General features: G+C 34.2%; 1 protein-coding gene across 1 annotated transcript in view; it reads right to left on the bottom strand.

Moving 5' to 3' along the window:
- Positions 1 to 6,181: 6,181 nt before the first annotated feature.
- The window catches only part of LOC6039352 (E3 ubiquitin-protein ligase RNF19B), a 119,377-nt gene continuing 105,861 nt past the window's right edge, over positions 6,182 to 19,697 (bottom strand). Inside the window, 5 exon segments of the mRNA XM_038248914.1 lie at positions 6,182 to 7,190; positions 10,866 to 11,458; positions 15,131 to 15,497; positions 15,560 to 15,734; positions 15,802 to 15,967. Of these exon segments, the coding sequence (XP_038104842.1) occupies positions 7,181 to 7,190; positions 10,866 to 11,458; positions 15,131 to 15,497; positions 15,560 to 15,734; positions 15,802 to 15,967 (1,311 nt within the window). The 3' untranslated portion in view covers positions 6,182 to 7,180.

Genomic DNA, 19,697 nt, shown 5'->3' with positions numbered 1-19,697 from the left:
ACCTGGATCAAGGGAAATTTTGATATTTTTTTTTTAGTAAAGCACATTTGGTAGGTATAGTTAAACAAAAAGTTCCTAAATAAGTTTTTCAAAAATTTCCATTAAATATTTATCAATGTTGATTCTTTAGTTTACTCTTTTAATTTCCCTCGAAGCAATAGTTATGGCCTATCTACAATCACATAACTTAAAAAATTTCACTTAGCTTAGGAGTTTGAATCATTGGAAATGAATCTGATCTTCTACAATGAAAAGGAATAAAATTAGAAACTTGACGTATGGTTTGGAAAATTTCAAAATCTACGGTAAGTTGACGTTTCCATATCAAAGGTAAACAAACAACTGCATAGCAACGTATATCAGCCCAGCAAATTTTCTAAGTTGATTGTGGATGACGGCCGTAAGTTGTGTACATTTTCTAAGTTTTACTTTACTTAACTATTCTAAGCTAAGTGATTGTAGATAGGCCATTAGCCCCACCAAATTACAAGACGAGATTTTTTTTGAGGTTAAATATACCTTTATTGAAGATTCTTATATTAATTACATTTCATTTACATTCTAAGTGGTATGGCTAAATGCTCTTCACCTTTGTTGTATTTTTCGTTTTTTTACCGATCACATTCATTTATTTACTTCAAATTGTTTTACATTTTGCACTGAATAGAATACCAGGGTTGTTACGGAGAAGTCGAAAAAAAATCCGCGCCGTCCCAAAATCCAATCCGCGCGAAATCCGCGCCATATTATTTAACAAAAATAATTTCGCGACAACATACAAGAGAGTTTCATTATTTTATGAAATAAAAAAAAATTGGGAACAAAATCAAGAGCTCCATCAGAAAAAAAAACACACAAAAATCACAGAATAAAGTTGTATTCAATAATAAAAATAGCCGCATGAGGCCGAATCTCAGAACGCAGAATCTTGAAACACCGAAAATTTTATGGACATTTTTTTTGCTAGGATGAAGTGAACTAGAGGGAGAAGCCATAACAATCACAGGGTTGTTACGGACGGCGCGGATCTGGCGCGGATTTGCTGGCTAACTTTGCTCAGGCTCGGATTTCGCGCGGATAGCAATTTTGATAAACAAAATAATTGAGAACGATAGAATTTCTTTCAAATTACAAAGGAAAATATTAGTAGGAATTAAATAAATTAAATCTTTTTCGTTTAGTGCGAAAACACAACTTATAAGAAGTTGTTAGGAAGAAAATTTTCTTCTAAAAATTATTGATTTTTTTCTTAATACGAAACTTTGAAATAATCATCAAGGAGCGATTGTTTTAATGTATTGAGATTTGTTATATGAATTTAACATAACATTACAACTCATTGTTTTTAAAACATCTATTTTTAAAATTTTGTAATTTTTCTACTTTTGTTATTTTGAATTTAATTAAATTGGCATTTATTTAAATTGTTAAATAAATGCCAATTAAATTAAATTCAAAATAATAAAAGTAGAAAAATTACAAAACTTAAAAAATTTGAAGCTATTTAACTTTTCTGATTTTCTATGATTTTTCATTATAAAATACAAAATTTTAAATTTTTGGTTTATTGAAAAAATTAAAAATTGTGTTGCCACTCTGATTCAGGTAGAATTGATTCTACTCCCAATTATCACAACATGACGCAATCCACTTTGAAATCTGCTAAAATCTCCGTCTAAAAGCGAAATGTAATGTTAAAATTAAAAAAAATAAGAACTCTGGAATTCAACAATTTGAAATTTCAGAATTTCCATATTCAAATAATAAAAAAAATAGAATTCATAATTTGAAATTGTCAAAACTTACAGACTCAAAAAACGTAAAAAATTACGAATTATTCAATTGAAAAATTACGAAAATATTACAATTAATTTTTTTTGTTAATTTTTAATTTTTTAAGAAAGTTCTAAAGTTATCAAGTTATAAAAATTTTAAATTATTAGATTGTTAAATTCTAGATTAAAATTATAAAACAACCTATCCCTCATGGGTTTCCTATGCTAGAAATTGTTAAATTTTTAAATTATTAAATTTTCAAATTATTAAATTATCCAATAATTAAATTATTGAATTATTAAATTATTAAATTATTAAATTGTTAAATTATTAAATTGTTAAATTATTAAATTGTTATATTATTAAATTATTAAATTATGAAATTATTAAATTATATTATTAAATTATTAAATTATTAAATTATTAAATTATTAAATTATTAAATTATTAAATTATTAAATTATTAAATTATAAAATTATAAAATTATTAAATTATTAAATTATTAAATGATTAAAGTACTTAATTATTTAATTTTTAAATTATTAAATTATTATTTTTTGCCATTTTCTTAGTTCGGACCATTTTCGGAGTCATATTTTAGTTTAGTGAAATTTAGAGAAGAAAATAATAGAAATTTCGTGTTTCGATTTTCCAACGTAAAGTTTTGGCGAGAATTATCAAGTACTAAATCCCTAGATTTTATAAATTGGTGATTTATTTTATGGTTTTAATTTTCTTCCTGAATTTGTTTTAAAGCAACGATATTAAAAAAAACTAATATTGCTTCAGAAATGGCAAAAAAGGTTCCATTTGGTACAGGTGGGATATGAATCCACAACTGATCAACGGTACTGATCCAAATGCCTTCTGTATTATTCTTTTTTCGTTTAAAATTTCATTCATTATGCTACTCTCTTCTATGTTTGTCGCGATATTTTTATATGGCGCGGATTTCGCGCGGATTGGGTTTTGGGGTTGGCGCGGATCTGGCGCGGATTTTTTCTCGACTTTTCCGTAACAACCCTGAATCATTTTGGCAAAAAAAGGAATTATAAATAGAAGTCGTTTAGTAATTTTAATATTAAAAATTCAAATCAAATTTAAATTCTAAAATTAAAACAATTAAAAATATCATAAAATTTATAAGTTTGAAAATCTTGAAAAATTCATAAATCTAGGGATTTGAAATTTAAAATGCAGTTCGTACTTGATGATTTTCGCCACTCACAAAAATCGAAACACAAAATTTGTATTATTTTCTTCTCAAAATTTCCCGAATTTAAAATATGTCTCCGAAAGTACTCCAATATTATCAGTTTTTCTGTAATCTATGATGGTGACAAAAATAATATCATTTAAGAATTTTGCAGTTCTTTTTTCAAAAGGTTCTGAATTTAAGAATTAAAGAATTTTGAAATTTAGGGATCTTCTAATTACAGAATTTAAAAATTTGAGAATCAAAGAATTCAAGCATTTGAGAATGTATAATTTATTATGCTCTTGGTTGTTTTGAATTTTCAGAATTTTTTAAAATCTAAAAAAAATGTTTTTAATTTCTGAAACTTCGAATTTTGAATATTGTTGCTTTTATTTTTGAATGTTTTGATCTTTTATTTTTCTCTAAGAATGCTGAAATTTAGAAAAAAAAATCTTTCTTCGGTGTAGATTTTACTAAAATTCAAAGGCAAAGAGCCAGCATCAGTTACAGCCAATTAAGCTCATAATTGTGAGCACAGTACGGCCACTGAAAAAAGCCCCAATTATCATTTTTGTTACATCCTAATATAAAACTTCGAGAAAAGTTTGAAATATGATTCGAAAGATTCAAATTTTAATGAATCCTTTATAAAATAAACAATAAATAAGGTTAAAAAGAACATTACTCAAAACTCAAAAGTTATTAAAGATATTTAAAGCCGGTGAGCAGATACCGTAAACCGGGGTGACTTTGATAGGATTTCAATTTGTTTTTAGAATATTTTCCAACAGGTAAGGTTTTTCTCAAGATTATTATTCTTAAAACATGTACTGGGGTAGGCCACACAAAGTCCATGCACTATTTTGGAAAAAAAGTTTTTTCAATAGTGTTTAGGAAAATAGTTACGTTAAAAATTCTTGGTTTTAATTCCGGGGTGACTTTGATAGTCATAGTTTTTCTTGTTAAAATCATATTTAAGATGTTCAAACCTTATTTGTACGTTAAATGTACCATCACTAAAGTAGCTGATATAGTTTGTAAGAAAAAAAAACAATGTTTATATTAAGTTAACTAAGTTTATAAGCTTTTTAACAAAATACATATAAATTTTAGGTAAAATTGTTACAAAGTCGGAATTTCGCCTGAAATTTGTTAAAAATAGTTTTGTTTATAAAATTATCGATTTATATTGCATTTTATACTGAATTCGAAGCACGAATCACAAGTTTTCACATTTTACATGAAATTTGTTCAACTGAATTTGCCTATAAATTTAGAGATTTTTTTTAATTGTGTTTCAAAAACACATATTATTTATTATTTACAAACTTATTTAACCTTCTCCTAGTGGAAAATTGTCCAAAGAATCCGAAAATGCATTCCGTTTTCCGATTAAAAATCGTGTTCATTGAGAAAATCATGACACTTTGAGAAGTTTAAAATAATGACTTTCATCCACATTTTCTTAACTATAGTTAACTAACTTTATAAACTTTTCAAAAATTTATGAAAAGTTCTTCATGAGGTACTTTGAACACTTCTCTACCACGGTCAGTATGTTTCTGACCCATTCCTTACGTATTTTAATTGTACTCTTCATTTTGCGGAAAAATCGCAAACCTATCAAAGTCACCCCGGCTATCAAAGTCACCCCGTTTTACGGTATTCAAAAATGATTTGAGTGTAGCAATAAATTTCTTTAAGAAATCCTCAACAATACATTAAAAAAAATATCTTCATGAAGATTATTTCGACGTATTCTCTTAATAAGAATACAAACAAACATTTTCGGAAGAAAATTAAATTTTTTTTCAGTAACATTTTCTAAGAAATCAAAGCGCAATTTCAAAAACAATTACTCTGATTACTGGTAATACTTTTCTTTTTATCTTGAAAGTAATTCTATCTCTCTCAATTATTTTACTAATCAAATTTCATATCCGCGCGAAATCCGCGCCGTCCGTAACAACCCTGGAATACATTTAGGTAAAAAAAAAGAAAAAAAAAATCATTTTAACAACTAGTCCCAACTTAAACCTAAAAAAATCAATGAAATATGCGAATCATTAGAACGAGTAAACTGCGAACTGTAAGATAAATCCTCCAAGCGTTCTTACTTGTTCCTGGCGAGTTTTGCACCCACGCAGTGTTGTTGTCATCTCGGTGAAAATGTTCAGAAGTTCTTGTAGTGAAAACAGGCCACTACTGCCTTCACCCGTTGATGCTGGTTGGTTTTCCCTCGGTTGCTGACTGAAGCCAGGAGGTGTTGTATTCTCTGCAATGGCAGCAGATTTGGACAAACTCGAGCAGATTCCGCTCCTGGGGACGCCGAAGCAGAAAAATCCACGTCCGTAAATGCTGGTGGTGTTTTGCGACGATTCAGCACGTTTTGGACAGCTTCGATTCTTGGTCGAATGGTTGCCACCGCAATTGAAGCATTTGACGTCGATGTTCTCGTTGATGGTGTTGCAAGCTTGAGTTTTGTGCTCACCTCCGCAGGTTGCACAACGACTCTTGATGAAACAGTTCCTTCCACCATGTCCAAACTGCAAACAGTTCGAACACTGTGTCACGTCACGGTGCACTGGACGATAACGTTCCCATGTCACGATGATGTTGAAAATTGCCCGAACTGCTTTCAGCTCAGACGGCGTTGTCGATCCTTTCTCGAGATGAACCAGATGTGTTTCGACATCTTTAGCACCGAATCCGATTTTTTTGTATTCACAAAAATAGGTGGCACCTTTTTCCGTCACTTTACCAACTAACAATTACCTATTATCTATAAAGTGTTCTGTTAGTAAAATATCAATTAAAGCGAAGTACGGATTACCGAAAGAGCGCCATTCGAGCCTAAATTGTATTTTCCAATTGTAAAGTGGATTGATTAACACATGGACATTTTACCTACAATTCCATTCAAAGAGTCTTTTTCGGAATTGAAAAAAATGTTGTATGGAACTCGTTACAAAACTTGTTTTTTTTTTTTGCATTCAAATAAACAAATCAAAATTATTTGTTTTTTTTTTTTTTTTTCTTTAAAACATATTACAAACAAGCACCGCGCAAAAAAACGCCACTGTCAAACTACTGGCAACGCAGAACCCCACATGTGGATCGCCTGTTCTTTCTGTTTGGTGATATTTTATTTAAGCAAAACTGTTTGGGAACTGTCATCAATGAATAAGCAGGACGACCTTAGAAGGTTTTTTTCATTTTCCAAGAGATTACTTCTGTATTGGATCATTTATTTAACTCCAACGCTTCGGAGGCCTCCCATTTAACTGTTCCGTCTTCTTTCGCGCTGGAACACTAATTAAGTTAAAAATAAAATACAAAAAATCTACGAACTCACTTCATTTTCCTTCCTATCTGTTTCATTACCAACCTAATATGTTTGTTTGTTTATTTGTGTGATTTTTTTAGGGTTTTCACTAATGCGATAATTTCTTCTGGGATTTTTGCTTTGTTTCCAAACATTTACCGGGTGGCTAAATTACGTCTAACAATATTAAGCTAATTCGGTCTCTCGAATCTCTTCGCGGAAGCATTCTTTTGCTATTTTCTTTTTCTTTGTTCCTTACATCATGCTCCGATCGGGATATAGAGTGGAGGGGGGTTTCGTTCCTATTTGTGTGTTTACGTTCATTCTGCTGTGTAAATACATAAAATGCATTATGCATGGATTTACACTCCTTTTCGTTTCACGTGTTTTGTTTTATTTTGTGGTTGTACATCGAGTTACTTAACCTTCGAATTCTGTTTAGAAGAATGTTGAAGCAATGTCGATTTGTTTTTGGCTAAATCGTATAAATGTCTCAAGTTACGTCAATGATTACAAATTCAATCACTAAATAAGTTCATGCTCCTTTCTCTACAGAGTGTGAATTCTAGCTAGTAAAAATAACACATTTGTTTCTTCTTCCTCTTCTTCTCCTTTTCCGCTTTCTCTATCAGAGCAGTCTTTTGCTTGCCAAGGGAATAAAACACTCGCTACCGTAAATTCATTGTGTGGTTTTGTCTCAGTGTTTCGCTTCTCTCTTTTAAATGTACACCGTTGCAAATATAGCTGCTTTTTTTAAATACAAGTTCTGCTGTTCTTTTGTGGTAAGTAATTTCCAACTACTTTCGGATGTTTGGTTTGTTTCGCGCGAATTCCGCAAAAAAAGAAAATAGAAGATTTCGCCGCGCACGTCACCTCACGCCTAGGCTGCCCTATAAAGAGAGTGCGCGCGTTAATTCGGCTCAACCCTCGCGAGGGAGAGAGTGAGAGGGTTGAGGCCGATTAGCTGCCCCAGTCTAGCTGGCAAGCGCAAGGGATTTGATGTTGGTGGTTCTTAGCAATAGCTTTTAAAATTTAGCAACATTTTGCAAAACTAATTTTTCATGAATTGAATGCTTTAGAATACTTAAAAATGAAAAAATAGAAAAAAAATCTCTCAGATAAAAATACGAAAACCTTAATTTATTACAAAATAATGATGGAAAAAATACCCTTCAAATGACTATCAGTACGCTTTCTGAATAAAAATTTTACTTAAACGTAAGACAAAAGTAAACAAAATGGTATCTTCTTTTATCAATCTTTTGCTTTTTATATCAATCTGAGTTAGTAACATATGTTTACAATTTAAATTAAATTAAAAAATCAACATTTCAGGCATTTCAAAAATTTGGGAATTTGACAATTTGAAAATAAAAAAAATAGAATTTTAAAATGTTTAGGTTTGACAAAAAAACTCGAATTTGCAAATGCCAAAATTAAAAAAAATCCAGATTCACAATTTGAAAATTACAAAATTTAAAATTTCAGGAAATCCAAAATTCAGACTTTTATTAAAATTTAAAAATAAAAAAAGGGAAAACCAAATTCAAAATTAAACACTGAAAATTTGAATAGTTCTAAGTTTGAAGATTTGTAAATAGAAAATTCAAAAATGTAAAAATCTGAAAATTAAAACTTATTCTAATTATAATTTATTAAAATTTACAAAACTCAAAACATAGAATATAAAAATATGAAAATTGTAAAGTTTATAGGTTCAAATAATTTGCAATTCAAAATCAAAACAAAATAATAAATTTAACAAATAATATACATAGGGGAAATAAAGCCTTTCTAATCAAACACCTATCTTCGTCATATGAAGAGTTTGATGCTCGATTAAAACTCAAAATATTCTATTTAGGATATAAACTTACCAGCAACGACACCGCCTCGAGTAAGCAAGCAAATTTATGCCATTTACCGGCAAAAAAAAAAAAAATCAAATATAATGCCCTTTTGATTATAATTTCAATTTTGCGAGACCATGTCTCATCATTTTGGTGGCACACACAACCACACGCAAGATGAGAGGTTGACTGCTTAACGAAAGTCGCCATCAATATCTTTTCACTTGCGCTAACGATTTCAAAGCGCTTAAGATATAAAATTGCTTCCAACTACCGGCAACATGTTCTTTTGCACATTCTTTAGTCACTCACTTGAAAAATAATCCCGAAACATTTAAATAATTAGCAAGCGCCATCTAAAAAACAAACGCGCCAAGTCTTTTACCGTTTCAATTTTAACTACCCATTCCAATCGAAAGCTGAAGAAAACCGAGCGAGGAGCGAAGGCAAATAAAGAACAAAGGGTGGCCACCAACACCACCAACATGCTGGTGCATGCGCCTGTTGGAGTGAGCCAGTGATGCCAGGAAATTTTCTCTATAAATGCTACTTTTCGTGAGTGTTCGCTTAAAATTTCATCCATTTGGCAGCACTAAGCAGATCCAAAAGAGCGCTGGAAGAAAAAAAAAAACTAAGCTGAAAATAGGAAAATGGGCGTGGCCGAATGCATTCGACTGATTAGAATGCACTTTGGAAATATTTTTTTTAAATGCTTGTAAAAGGAATAGCATTACTTAAAAAAAAGTGAAAACAAACAAAAATGTTCACAAAAAGTTGCTCTACTTGATGGTGTACTTGGTTTTAGTAAATATCAAGGAACACTCCAGATTATCCAGCATCATTCAAACACGACCACTTTTTAGGCTTAAAATGGGTATATTTCCCCTAATTTAAATCATAATCATAGGCACTGAAAGAAAAAAAAATATTAAAATTTAAAATTGGTTTATTCCAAACACGAAAAAAAATATTGATGAGAAAATTTGAATGTTAGAATAAAAACATTAACAATTTAAAACATCCTAAATTCCAAATCTAAAATTAAAATTAAAAATTTAAAAACCTGAAAAATCAAAATTTAACCGTTTTCTTAAATAAAAAATAGCAAAAATTCAAATGTTTTACAAGAAAATTTTAAAATTTTGAAAACTACTAAAACTTAGCTGTATTTAAAAAAAAAATGAAAATTCAGAAAACAAAAAAAATATTTAAACATTCAAAAACTAAAACAGTTTGAAAAATTACTAATTTAAAAATATGAAAAAAAAATCATAAAAATTTACGTTAAAATTTAAAATACAGCTGGTGCTGGATGAACAATTAGAAATGTTTATAATAACTAAAACCTGACTTATTAATTTGTATGAAATTAAAAAGGGTCGAAATTTCGCGAATGTCACGGAGTAATCGATGTGCCAAATGAAAAATTTGACTTAAAATTAGTTTTCCATAGTCACTACCTGTAGAAAGCTCAATTTCCAATCCGAATCTGTTATAATATTAAAGTTTGGGACAGGGTTTTGATATCATACGTTACATATTTCGAAAAAAGTGAAACATTCGTGACGTTGAAACGCCGGAATGTGTCTAACAAAATTGTTAAAAAGTATTAATCTCTTAATTAAAAATTAAAACTATGTTTTATTATTTTAAATTTGTGACAGTTAAAAAATTAAAATATTTGAAATTCGAATTTAAAAAGGAATCATAACAAACAAAAAGCAAAATAAGAAAATTTTAAATTTCAGAAAATCGAAAATAAGCCTGCTGCCAAATTATTTGGGAGTTTTTCTTAGAATTTTTTAAGAGTACAAAATTATCAAAGTAGGATTTTTTCATACATTTTTTATTTAAATTTAATTGTGTATTTTTTCGTAGTCCGAGCTGTACTGCCGTTCTACGCATACAGTCCCGTCTCGATTATCCGAAGGTTTGTATGGGACTCGGATAGTCGAATCACGGATTTTTTTTTGTTTTGTTTTTCATGGCTTTAACATCAAATTCGAGTTCTGCGACCCGATTTTAGTCAGATTTAAAAAGTATATTGCCCATTAAAGAGTAAAATGCATTTTTCAATATTTCGGCACCGCCATATTGGCCGCCATGTTGGATTTAGAAATTATAAATAATTTTAGCGTAATTTAGGGGTCTAATTAAACTCGACAATTAAAGTTAGAAAACGAAAAAAATAATATTTTTCGTGGTTCGAATGAACGAAGTTTCGATTATCCGAAGTGAAATTTTTACTTCGGATAACCGAGTCTGGATTGTAATTGTACCGATTGTACCATGTTTAAAAAAGTGCAACGGCGAAAAACGTGTTTGAATTTTTTTTTACCGATTTCTGTGTTTCTACGCATAATTGCCCCGGGGTTCCTGTTCGCCTTTGATGTCCCAAATTGCCCCTGTTATCAATTAATCACTCTTAGTTGTAGCTTCGTAAAACTAACGATTCCGTGGAACATAATACTTGGTGGGAGAATTATGCGTAGAACGGCAGTGTAACACTTTTAGATTCTGAATTTACTTTTCTGTTTTGTTCCCAAAAAAAGCTTTCATAATTTTGACAAAACAAAAAAAAATTCAGTATGCAAGTACTGATATTTTTGAATATATATTTTTTTAATACCACCAACATCAAAGCCAACCACGCTGCAATCCTAGTTTGAATCATTCCCCTTCCCTTCCCTTACTGAACCCCTCTTTTTCCCCTACGTTTTGGAAGAGTCTCCCTGCTGCTGCTGGTGTCCATCATTCCCCGGCGATCCCGACTGGGCAAAGAACAGATTCCTCAGAATGTGCGTCCTCCTCGACTTGGGCTCCACAATCGGCGCAGCAACGTTGTCCACTTTGTCCTTCTCCTCCCCTGCGGCCACTCCCACTACTTTTGACAGCGCCGGGGAAGACTGTTGTTGCTGCTGCTGCTGCTGTTGCTGTTCTTGCTCCTCCTGCTCTTCCTGCTCCAGACTCACGTTTTCCGGGATGTTGTACGAGCCCGTGGTGCTGTCCATCGACAGGGTCCGGTGCTGGTGCGGCCCCGAGCCCAACTTTGGAATGCGTGTGCCAAATGCGTTCATGCGTTGATGTTTGGAAGATCCGGATGTTGTCGCAGCTGCGGCGGCGACTGCCGGATTGGTGGCCGCCGCGATGGCGACGTGGCTGTGATGGCTGTTGCTGGTGGTGGTGGCGGTGCCGGTGTTGGTGTGCGCCGAGGACAGACTGGTCGAGTCGAAGTCGTCCCGGAAGGAGCGTTCCGAGCTGCGGAACGAGCGACCACTGCCGAGGCTGGCCTTGTCGGCGGCCGTGTCCTGGGAAGAAAGGAAATTTTATTTTGTTGCATTCCAACATTTCATTCATTTCAACAACACATTGTTTTTTTTTTTACAAATGATGGTTAGTTCGTTGTATTCGGCAAAGATGTAGGTTATTGTTTATGAAAACAGATTTTAAAATATTTTTTTTATCACAAAAAAAGCATTTTCATCGTTGTCTATCACTAAAAATAAACCGTTTTGCATCATTGGTTCGTCTATTGGCTGATGCACGAAGTGATTTGTTTACTTTTTTTTGGCACCACTCGCAAACGTCAAACCATACAAAATTTTGGCCAAATCTTTTCCCGTAGATATCCGGAATAAGATCCGGCAGCAATTTGTGTTGGTTTGACAGAATTTCAAGCCAAACAATGCCAAAGGGCCGTTGTGGTTTTGTAAACAAAGAGTGTGTCCTGCTCACGCTAGAGAATGTTTACATCTGGCATGAAAGGGATACACTCTTTGTTTATAAACCCACAACGTCCCTTTGGCATTGTTTTGCTAGATTTGACGTTTTTTGAGGGTGCCGAAAAGTTTGGTTATGTTCTGCTTGCAAAAGACAATGGGGCCATCCATAAACCACGTGGACACTTTTTTTTTAAATCTCAACAAGGCAACTGAGCTGAGAACGTAGCCCAGTCACCGAATGCTGCTCGCTAACTGGGCTGAACAAAAAAATTACGAGGGGACCGCTGATGCATAATATTTTCCTGATGAAATACACTCAACCCCCGGTGGTTGGTCACTTTTTCGTTTGACACTTTTTTAGTTTGTACCCCGTTGGTTGGTCAACGTCAAACCAAAAAGTGACGAACTGTCACTTTTTACACGGCACTCACGCACTCTATCAAAACAAACATATGGTAGTGTGTGTGAACTCCGTGTAAAAAAGGTGTCAAACTAAAAAGTGACCCCGTTCGTTTGACAACAGTTGTTGTCAAACCATCGGGGTTCGAGTGTATAAAATACAAGTGACTCAAATTTATTTACAATGATAACTTTTTATAATGCTGTTTTTGTGACTTGAAATTAAATAATAGTTTGAAAAAAGTTTTTTTTTATTTGTTGAACATGATTTTCGCATCCATTAACCCCTCGGTTATTTCGGTTTGTTTTGATTTTTTGACGTTTGTCTCCTTTTTAACTTGGCAACAGCCCAGTTATCGAGCGCCCAGTTAAAAAGCTGCCCAGTTAAACAACGCCCAGTTACCGAACAAGTAATGTATGTAACATTTAAGTTATGAGCATCCTAGAGCTCGGTACAGTCCTTCAAAGTTAAGATTTTTTTTTTGAAAAATTGGCCCAGCAAATTGAAATGGCGTCTTTGGCGTCGCGAGGTGCCATTTTATTTAAAAAATGTATTTTAACTGGTCAAATCCCATTTAAAATTGAAGTGTGGAGCGTCAGCTCTTGTTACGTTCAATCAAGCTCATATTTGGGATTTGGGCTCAGTGCGCCCACCGGAACCAGCAACTGAATGCCCGCCAAAAAGTCATTTTTGTTACACTCTTTAACACATATGGGTCATTCCAGGTCAACAGAGTACACTTTTGGACTCGACCTTCACCGATTTAGACCAAACTAGTTAACAGAAATCCCAAGTTTGGTGATGGTTGGACCATCCCTCTATTTTTGGCACCGCCCTCTTTTTTGACGATTTTCTACAAAACTTTTTTTTCTTTTAATCATAACTTTGCAAATACTTAAGCAAAAGACTTTCCACAGGTTGCATTTTATAGAAAATTGTCCAAAGAATTTGATAAAAATAAAATGTTAACCTTAAATGCCCACTAGTATTATATTTTAACGTTTTAAGCACTAGCGTGCACAGGGTGGGGCAACATGGGGCAACTGCCCCACCATCCTCAGAAATTTGTTTTAATTTTAGTCAGGGAGCGTCCATAAACGACAAAATTTTCTAAACGTCCATATAATTGCCCCATCTTTCGCGAGGAGCTGGGCACGCTACTGGTTTTAAGTAATAAAAATCAGTTTTGACCAATTCCTTATATTTTTATTGGTTTTATTTAACCACCATCGTATTACCCGTACAATTTTACATAAAAATCAATGTAGACCTCAAACTAAAATGAACTATTGGCGAGATATAGCGATTTTACTAAAAAAAAAGTTTGATTTTGCGCTGCACTCTTCGAATCCGAAACAAGTTTTTCACATATAAAAACCGAACCATGCGGGATTCATCCCTTTTTGTTGAAAAGTACACCATGTACTTCCGAGTGCTGCGTAAAATCAAACTTTTTTCAGTAAAGTCGATGTATCTTTCCAAAAGTTCATTTTAGTTTGAGGTCTACATTGATTTTTATGTAAAATTGTACGGGTAATACGATGGTGGTTAAATAAAACCAATAAAAATATAAGGAATTGGTCAAAACTGATTTTTAATACTTGAAATTTTATTTTTATCGAGTTCCTTGGACAATTTTCTATAAAATGCAACCTGTAAAAAGTTTTTTGCTCAAGAGTTGCAAAGTTATGATTAAAAGAATCAAAAGTTTTTTTTAGAAACCGTCAAAAAAGAGGGCGGTGCCAAAAATAGAGAGATGGTCCAATCAGCACTAAAGTTTGGATTTCTGTTAACTATCAATAGATGAACGTTCCCTCCAAGTTTGGTCCAAATCGGTGAAGGTCGAGTCCAAAAGTAATACTCAGTTGACCTGGAATGACCCATATGCTTTTACTTTTTTTATTGGTAATTCTGTCAATGCTATAAAAAAACTAACGGTTCAACGTAAAAAAATGAAACATTTGTAAAGTTTTTAAAGGCAACTTTATCAAAAATTCATAACTTGGCGGCAAAAATTTTGACCGTATTTCTCTATTGCTTGAAAAGTTGTAGGTTTTTGTCTCCTAAAACTTATAAAATTATTTATTATTATTTTAGATTTTGAAAAATGTTTTTTTTTGTGAAAAAAGTTTACTTAAAAATCGGCATTTATGGGATCGTTCTTTTGTTACGTAATTGCGGTATTGGAAAAAAAAATTTGTATGGAAATTTTGTTACGAGGGAGGGGGGGGGGGAGGGGGTCTAAAAATCTGATTTTTTTTCGTTACGTAATAAAGGAACGTTCCCTACTTGGTCTTGTTTTATTCTGAACAGTCGTAATGGATAAATGTAACTTTGTTCAAGACACCTAATTGACCAGATTATGTTTTCGAAAAATATCGATTTTTTATTATTTACATACAATTTTTGTATAAACGGAAGCTAAAATTGTATCGAGACTTGTATGGGTTGACTAATGACACAAAATGGCTTTGGTCATAGGAAAGGCCCCCACAAAGTTTTAATTTAAAAAAATATAAAAAATAAAAAGAACTATACCTGCCAATTTCGTAGACAATTGTTAACAAAAAAAAATATTTCCATAGATAAGACTTGAACAATTGGCTGTAAACTAGTTTTTGAATATTTTTTTACAAGAAATAAGTTTTTTGATTGTCTGTACTAGAAGTACAATCCATTAGAACCATTAGAAATGTTTACTTTTTTAAAGCAAAAAAGCAAACCAAAAAAATCCAAGCAATTCTTGAATGTTATCTTTGCTTTCTCCTTTTTTAATTGTATTTCAAACTTGATTTTTGTCCCAGATTTCATGCGAATTGACAGAGATTGACCCAGATGTACATACAATATTGGCTCACCTGATCCAACGGAACCGTGTACCAGATATCACAGGTATCCTTCTTGCCACCGGTCGCCGTGGACGGTCCCCCCTCTTTACCAGCTCCCGTCGCCGTCGCCGCCATCGAACTGGCCACCCCGCCACCATCGATCACGTAGCAAACGTTACTGTCAAAGCGAACCCGCTCCGACGAACCGCCGTCCTCGGACGCACTAAAGCACGCCGAATCCGACGCCATCTGGTAGGCCCGGTAGCTCAGGATGGAACCGGCCAGCGCCTTTGTCGAGGCCGTATCGTTCAACGTGTTGCCGGACTTTTCACTGACGCACGTCACGGCGGAGGCCGTTTCCGACGTGCTAATGTCCGCTTGCACTTCCAGCCGGTGTCTAGATGGAAGGAAATTGCATAAGTTAGAAGAATGTTTAGGCTTAGGATGGGTCCTGCCTACCCGGTGATGCTACCGGCCAGCGCCGTCGTCGATTCCCGCGTCGACGGGTTCGTGACGACGCCAAAGTTGGAGTGCTGACTGCTCACGCCCAGGTGACTTCCGCTGGCCACACTCAGGCTGACCTCGCCGATGCTGGTCGCTCCGATCCGTGACACGGCGTCGACACTGGTGGCGTCTGTAAGATATAAAGTTACTTAGGACCGCAATTTTCCTAACCTTTGTCGTCGGTTTGTGGTACAAACCATGGTTCCGCGAGCCGTTGTCCTCCTCTTCGTCAAACTCGAACCGAGTACCTTCGCCGCAGCCGGCCCGACACAGCGACACCGGAACCACTCCGTACACGTAAAACAGCAGTATGGGCACGCCAATGGCCACCGCTAGGCCGGCCAGCACGGGGGACACGATGACCTGGAAAAGGAGAAAGAAGCAGAAGAAGTTGATTTAGTAACATGAAACCGTTGAAGTATGTGCGTTAGGAGATCTAATCTAGTTCAAAGGACTACTGCTGCTGCTGCTCTACGCAAATTGGTTCATTTAACCTGGAATGTTGCCCGACCAAATCTTATAAATCTTCATTTTCACATAAAGATGTTGCTCAGGATATTCGCAGTCCTGAAACCTAGCCCACCCTACAGGGAGGAGAGATAAGCGTAAGCCAGGCAAGACCTATGTACAACACGCAGCAGGAGAAATAAATAGGTCATTGGCATGGTGGAGCAGCAGCATGACGATGAAGAGTTTATGAAAATTTTTATCTCTCCAAGTGATACCACACCAAAGAGCCGCACAAACCAACCAACCAACCAACCAACGAGGACAAAATATCTCCCCATCAGACCACCACATGGCGGTTGGCTTTTGGGTGGGAGTTTTTTCCCCACTCCTCTCGTGTAGACCCTTATTTGATTGATGTTTCAGATGCGGGCTCGTGAGACTTTGTTGATCAATTTAGGGGGAAAATGCAATGATAGAAATTGTGTGGAGTGTATGTCATGCATGGGACAAATTATATTACAATCGATTCTCTGGGCTGTTAAAGTCGAAATAATCATCGCAGCACGATTGAAAGTATCACCTTTGTGAGCAAAAGCATGTAATATGGTACAAATGAGATAACGTGTATAAAAAAGCATACTCTGAATTCGCAATTCGCAATTTTCAGTGTAAGAACGGGCCTTGACCGATCTTATGCACTAGGTTCCCGACGAACAGGCACTGCCCTTACACCTACATCTCACCCTTGCTCTGAGTCAGTACGAGCAACACGCTAGAACACGCTTTGAGTGTTCGTGCCAGGCATTCGCACCTGTTCCGGTTACGCATTTGAGCTCGTTCCGGAGGTGGTACATTGCGTAGGGTTTGATGTAAGTATAAGCGCCTAACCATTTATAGCAGGGGTGCTCAAAGTTTTCTGAAGCAGGGCCAAATTTGAAGTTCAAATGAGGTTGCGGGCCAAATTTACAAAATGGGTTACTTAAAAAATGCATTTTCGGAATTGCAAAAAATGTTTTTTGCAATTCCGTCGTGAAACTATTTACTTTTTCTGTCATTCTTGAACGACGAAATAGCCTACTTTTCTGTACCAAAAATAACAGAATCGAATAGCAACACTTTTCAAAATAAATGCTGAAAAGTTCTACTTTTCAGCACTCAAATGGGTGCTGAAAAGCTGAACTTTTCAGCACTTGTTTCGAAAAGTAACACTTTTCAACATTTTTTTGATTTAAAAGATTTATTGACAAAATACATGAAAATTTGACATAAAATTTCACTCAGTGTGTGTTTTTGGAATTGCAAAAAATGTTGTATGGAACTCGTTGCAAAACTTGATTTTTTCAGCTTTCTTCGTATTTATCCAACTCGGTGAACCTCGTTGGATAAATGTACGACTCGTGCTGAAAAAATCCTCCTTTTGCAACTTGTTGCATAAACTACTAGTATGGAACTCGGTGCAAAATTAGATTTTTTCATCACTCTTCGAAAATAATCGTTGAGAACCAGAATTTAAACTTTTCAAATTATATAAGCTGTTTTAGTTTTTTTTAATGTAAGACTCGACGAAAACAAGATTTGAGCAAAAAAAAAAACACTTATAGTTCATCAAAAATTGATTTAAATTCCCAAAATGCTCAACATGATTCTAAACGCAGAGGAATGCATTTTTAACTAATTTCAGCTGATTGTACATTAAATTGCACTAATATTTTGAAGTTTCTTGAAAAAAAAAAATTAGCCTCAAATTACTCGAGCCAACTTTTAATAATGGGGGGAGACGAGAGTTAGTCGACAAAAGTTTGTAAAATATTTGTGACAGTCTTATTTGGTCTATTTTTGTCTTATTTCTTACATTTTGTCTGCCTTCATCAGATGGTAGTAAATCAGATTCGTTAGCCAACTGGCTGTAGAAAATAATAAGGATAATCAGTTCGAATTCCAAGGAAGGGTTTCGAAGTGTAAAGTAAGTTTGAGGGTCAGTTCATAAAAAGGGTCATTATGACTTTTAAATTGGAATATGAAATACTTATATTTTTGTAATTATTACATTTCTACCTAAGTCTAGTTTGAACGTTTTATATTTTTTTTCTAAAATTGTTTGATGAAAGTTTGGCGATATTTACTAGTTTCACTAACATAGAAACGGATAATTTTTTTTTAATTTTTAAGATTTTTGTATCAAAATATTTGTGTAGTAAAATGGGGATCGACATATTAATAAATCATAAGTTTTTTATTAGCAAAACATAAAAAGGTGAGCATAAAAAAGTTTAAAATAAACCTGAATATCAAAAAAGTATAAAATCACTTCACAAGTGGTGAACGGGGCACTTCACATGATCATTCAAAATGGGTCCGCGGGCCACAACAAATAACCTCGCGGGCCACGTTTGGCCCGCTGGCCATACTTTGGTCACCCCTGAGTTATACACAGAAAAAAATATGTGAATTTACTCGTCACGGAAAAAATTAATCACATGTAAACTCAGTTGATGTAAACTTGAGATTCGACGCAAACGGTTGAATAGATCATAAATGATGTAACATTCGGAAATATTTTTTTGTGTGTAGTGTCCCCATCAACATTTATTTAAGCGAAAGTTGAATTTTGGAATGTTGAAAATTTGGTAGGTTGAATATTTGCTCTTTTTTGAGTAATATTACATAAAAAATGAGTAAAAATGTGAACCTGATGAATATTCTTCAAAAACTGATGAAAATTCATCATTTTCTGGGGTAAAATTAATCATTCTTTTTTACATGAAACCTGTTGTTACAATTTTTTGGTCCTCAAAATTTGTCGACTCGGATAATTTTGCACCTTTCGACAAAGTTGCAGGAAATTAAATTTCCTTCAAGAATCTCACACTTGTACAATTTTGGGCGAGACCCGCGCCATCTAGCAGAAAAATACATTTTTGCATTTTCCCCCATATCAATTTCAATGATAAAAAGTGACACCTTAACCTTAACCGATTTGGCTAAAAAAAAATTTCATATGCTTATTTTTCTTAATACAAGTCTTCCTACACATTTCGAGACTGTCCATAGAAAAGTGCTACACACAAACAAATATTTCCGAATGTTACATCATTTGTGATGTAACACTTTTGCACGTCATTAATTATTTGAATTTAAATGCAATTTGAATTATACGCAAAAACATGTTTTGACGTGTGATTCAGCCGTTTACGTCGAATCTGAAGTTTCCATTTGTGATTTTTTTTTTCAAAAATCCGCATCTCGAGAAGGTGTCTTCGTGAAGGATCGAAGTAGGTCGCGCAACAAGAAGGTCGTTAAATTTTCGCTCGCGTCATTTTCGCAAAAAAAAAAAGATTTTTCAGTGAAAATTGAAAAAAAGATTTATTATTCAAAGTCGTCGGTTAAGTTCCGTTCCGTGGTCATCTGGGTACCGTTGATTCTCCGAAGAAGAGGAGGAAAAATGAGTGTTTGCAAAAGACAGAAACTCTTGCGGAGAAAAATTCAACTGATTTTTAAGAGTGTAGAGGAAAAGAAAATTCCGGATGTTTTACGGAGCGCCCGTTGGAACAACGAGACTTAGAAGATGGCTGTTGGTTCTGTAAAGAGTCCGATGGCGATGTTGTTGGAAACCCCGGCGCAGTCGGAAGCTGTTAGATGGATC

This window comes from Culex quinquefasciatus, chromosome 1 (genome assembly GCF_015732765.1).
Source record: "Culex quinquefasciatus strain JHB chromosome 1, VPISU_Cqui_1.0_pri_paternal, whole genome shotgun sequence".
Classification (NCBI taxonomy): domain Eukaryota; kingdom Metazoa; phylum Arthropoda; class Insecta; order Diptera; family Culicidae; genus Culex; species Culex quinquefasciatus.
The sequence above is the reverse complement of the archived record's forward strand: the minus strand, read 5'-3'. Positions and strand labels throughout refer to the sequence as shown.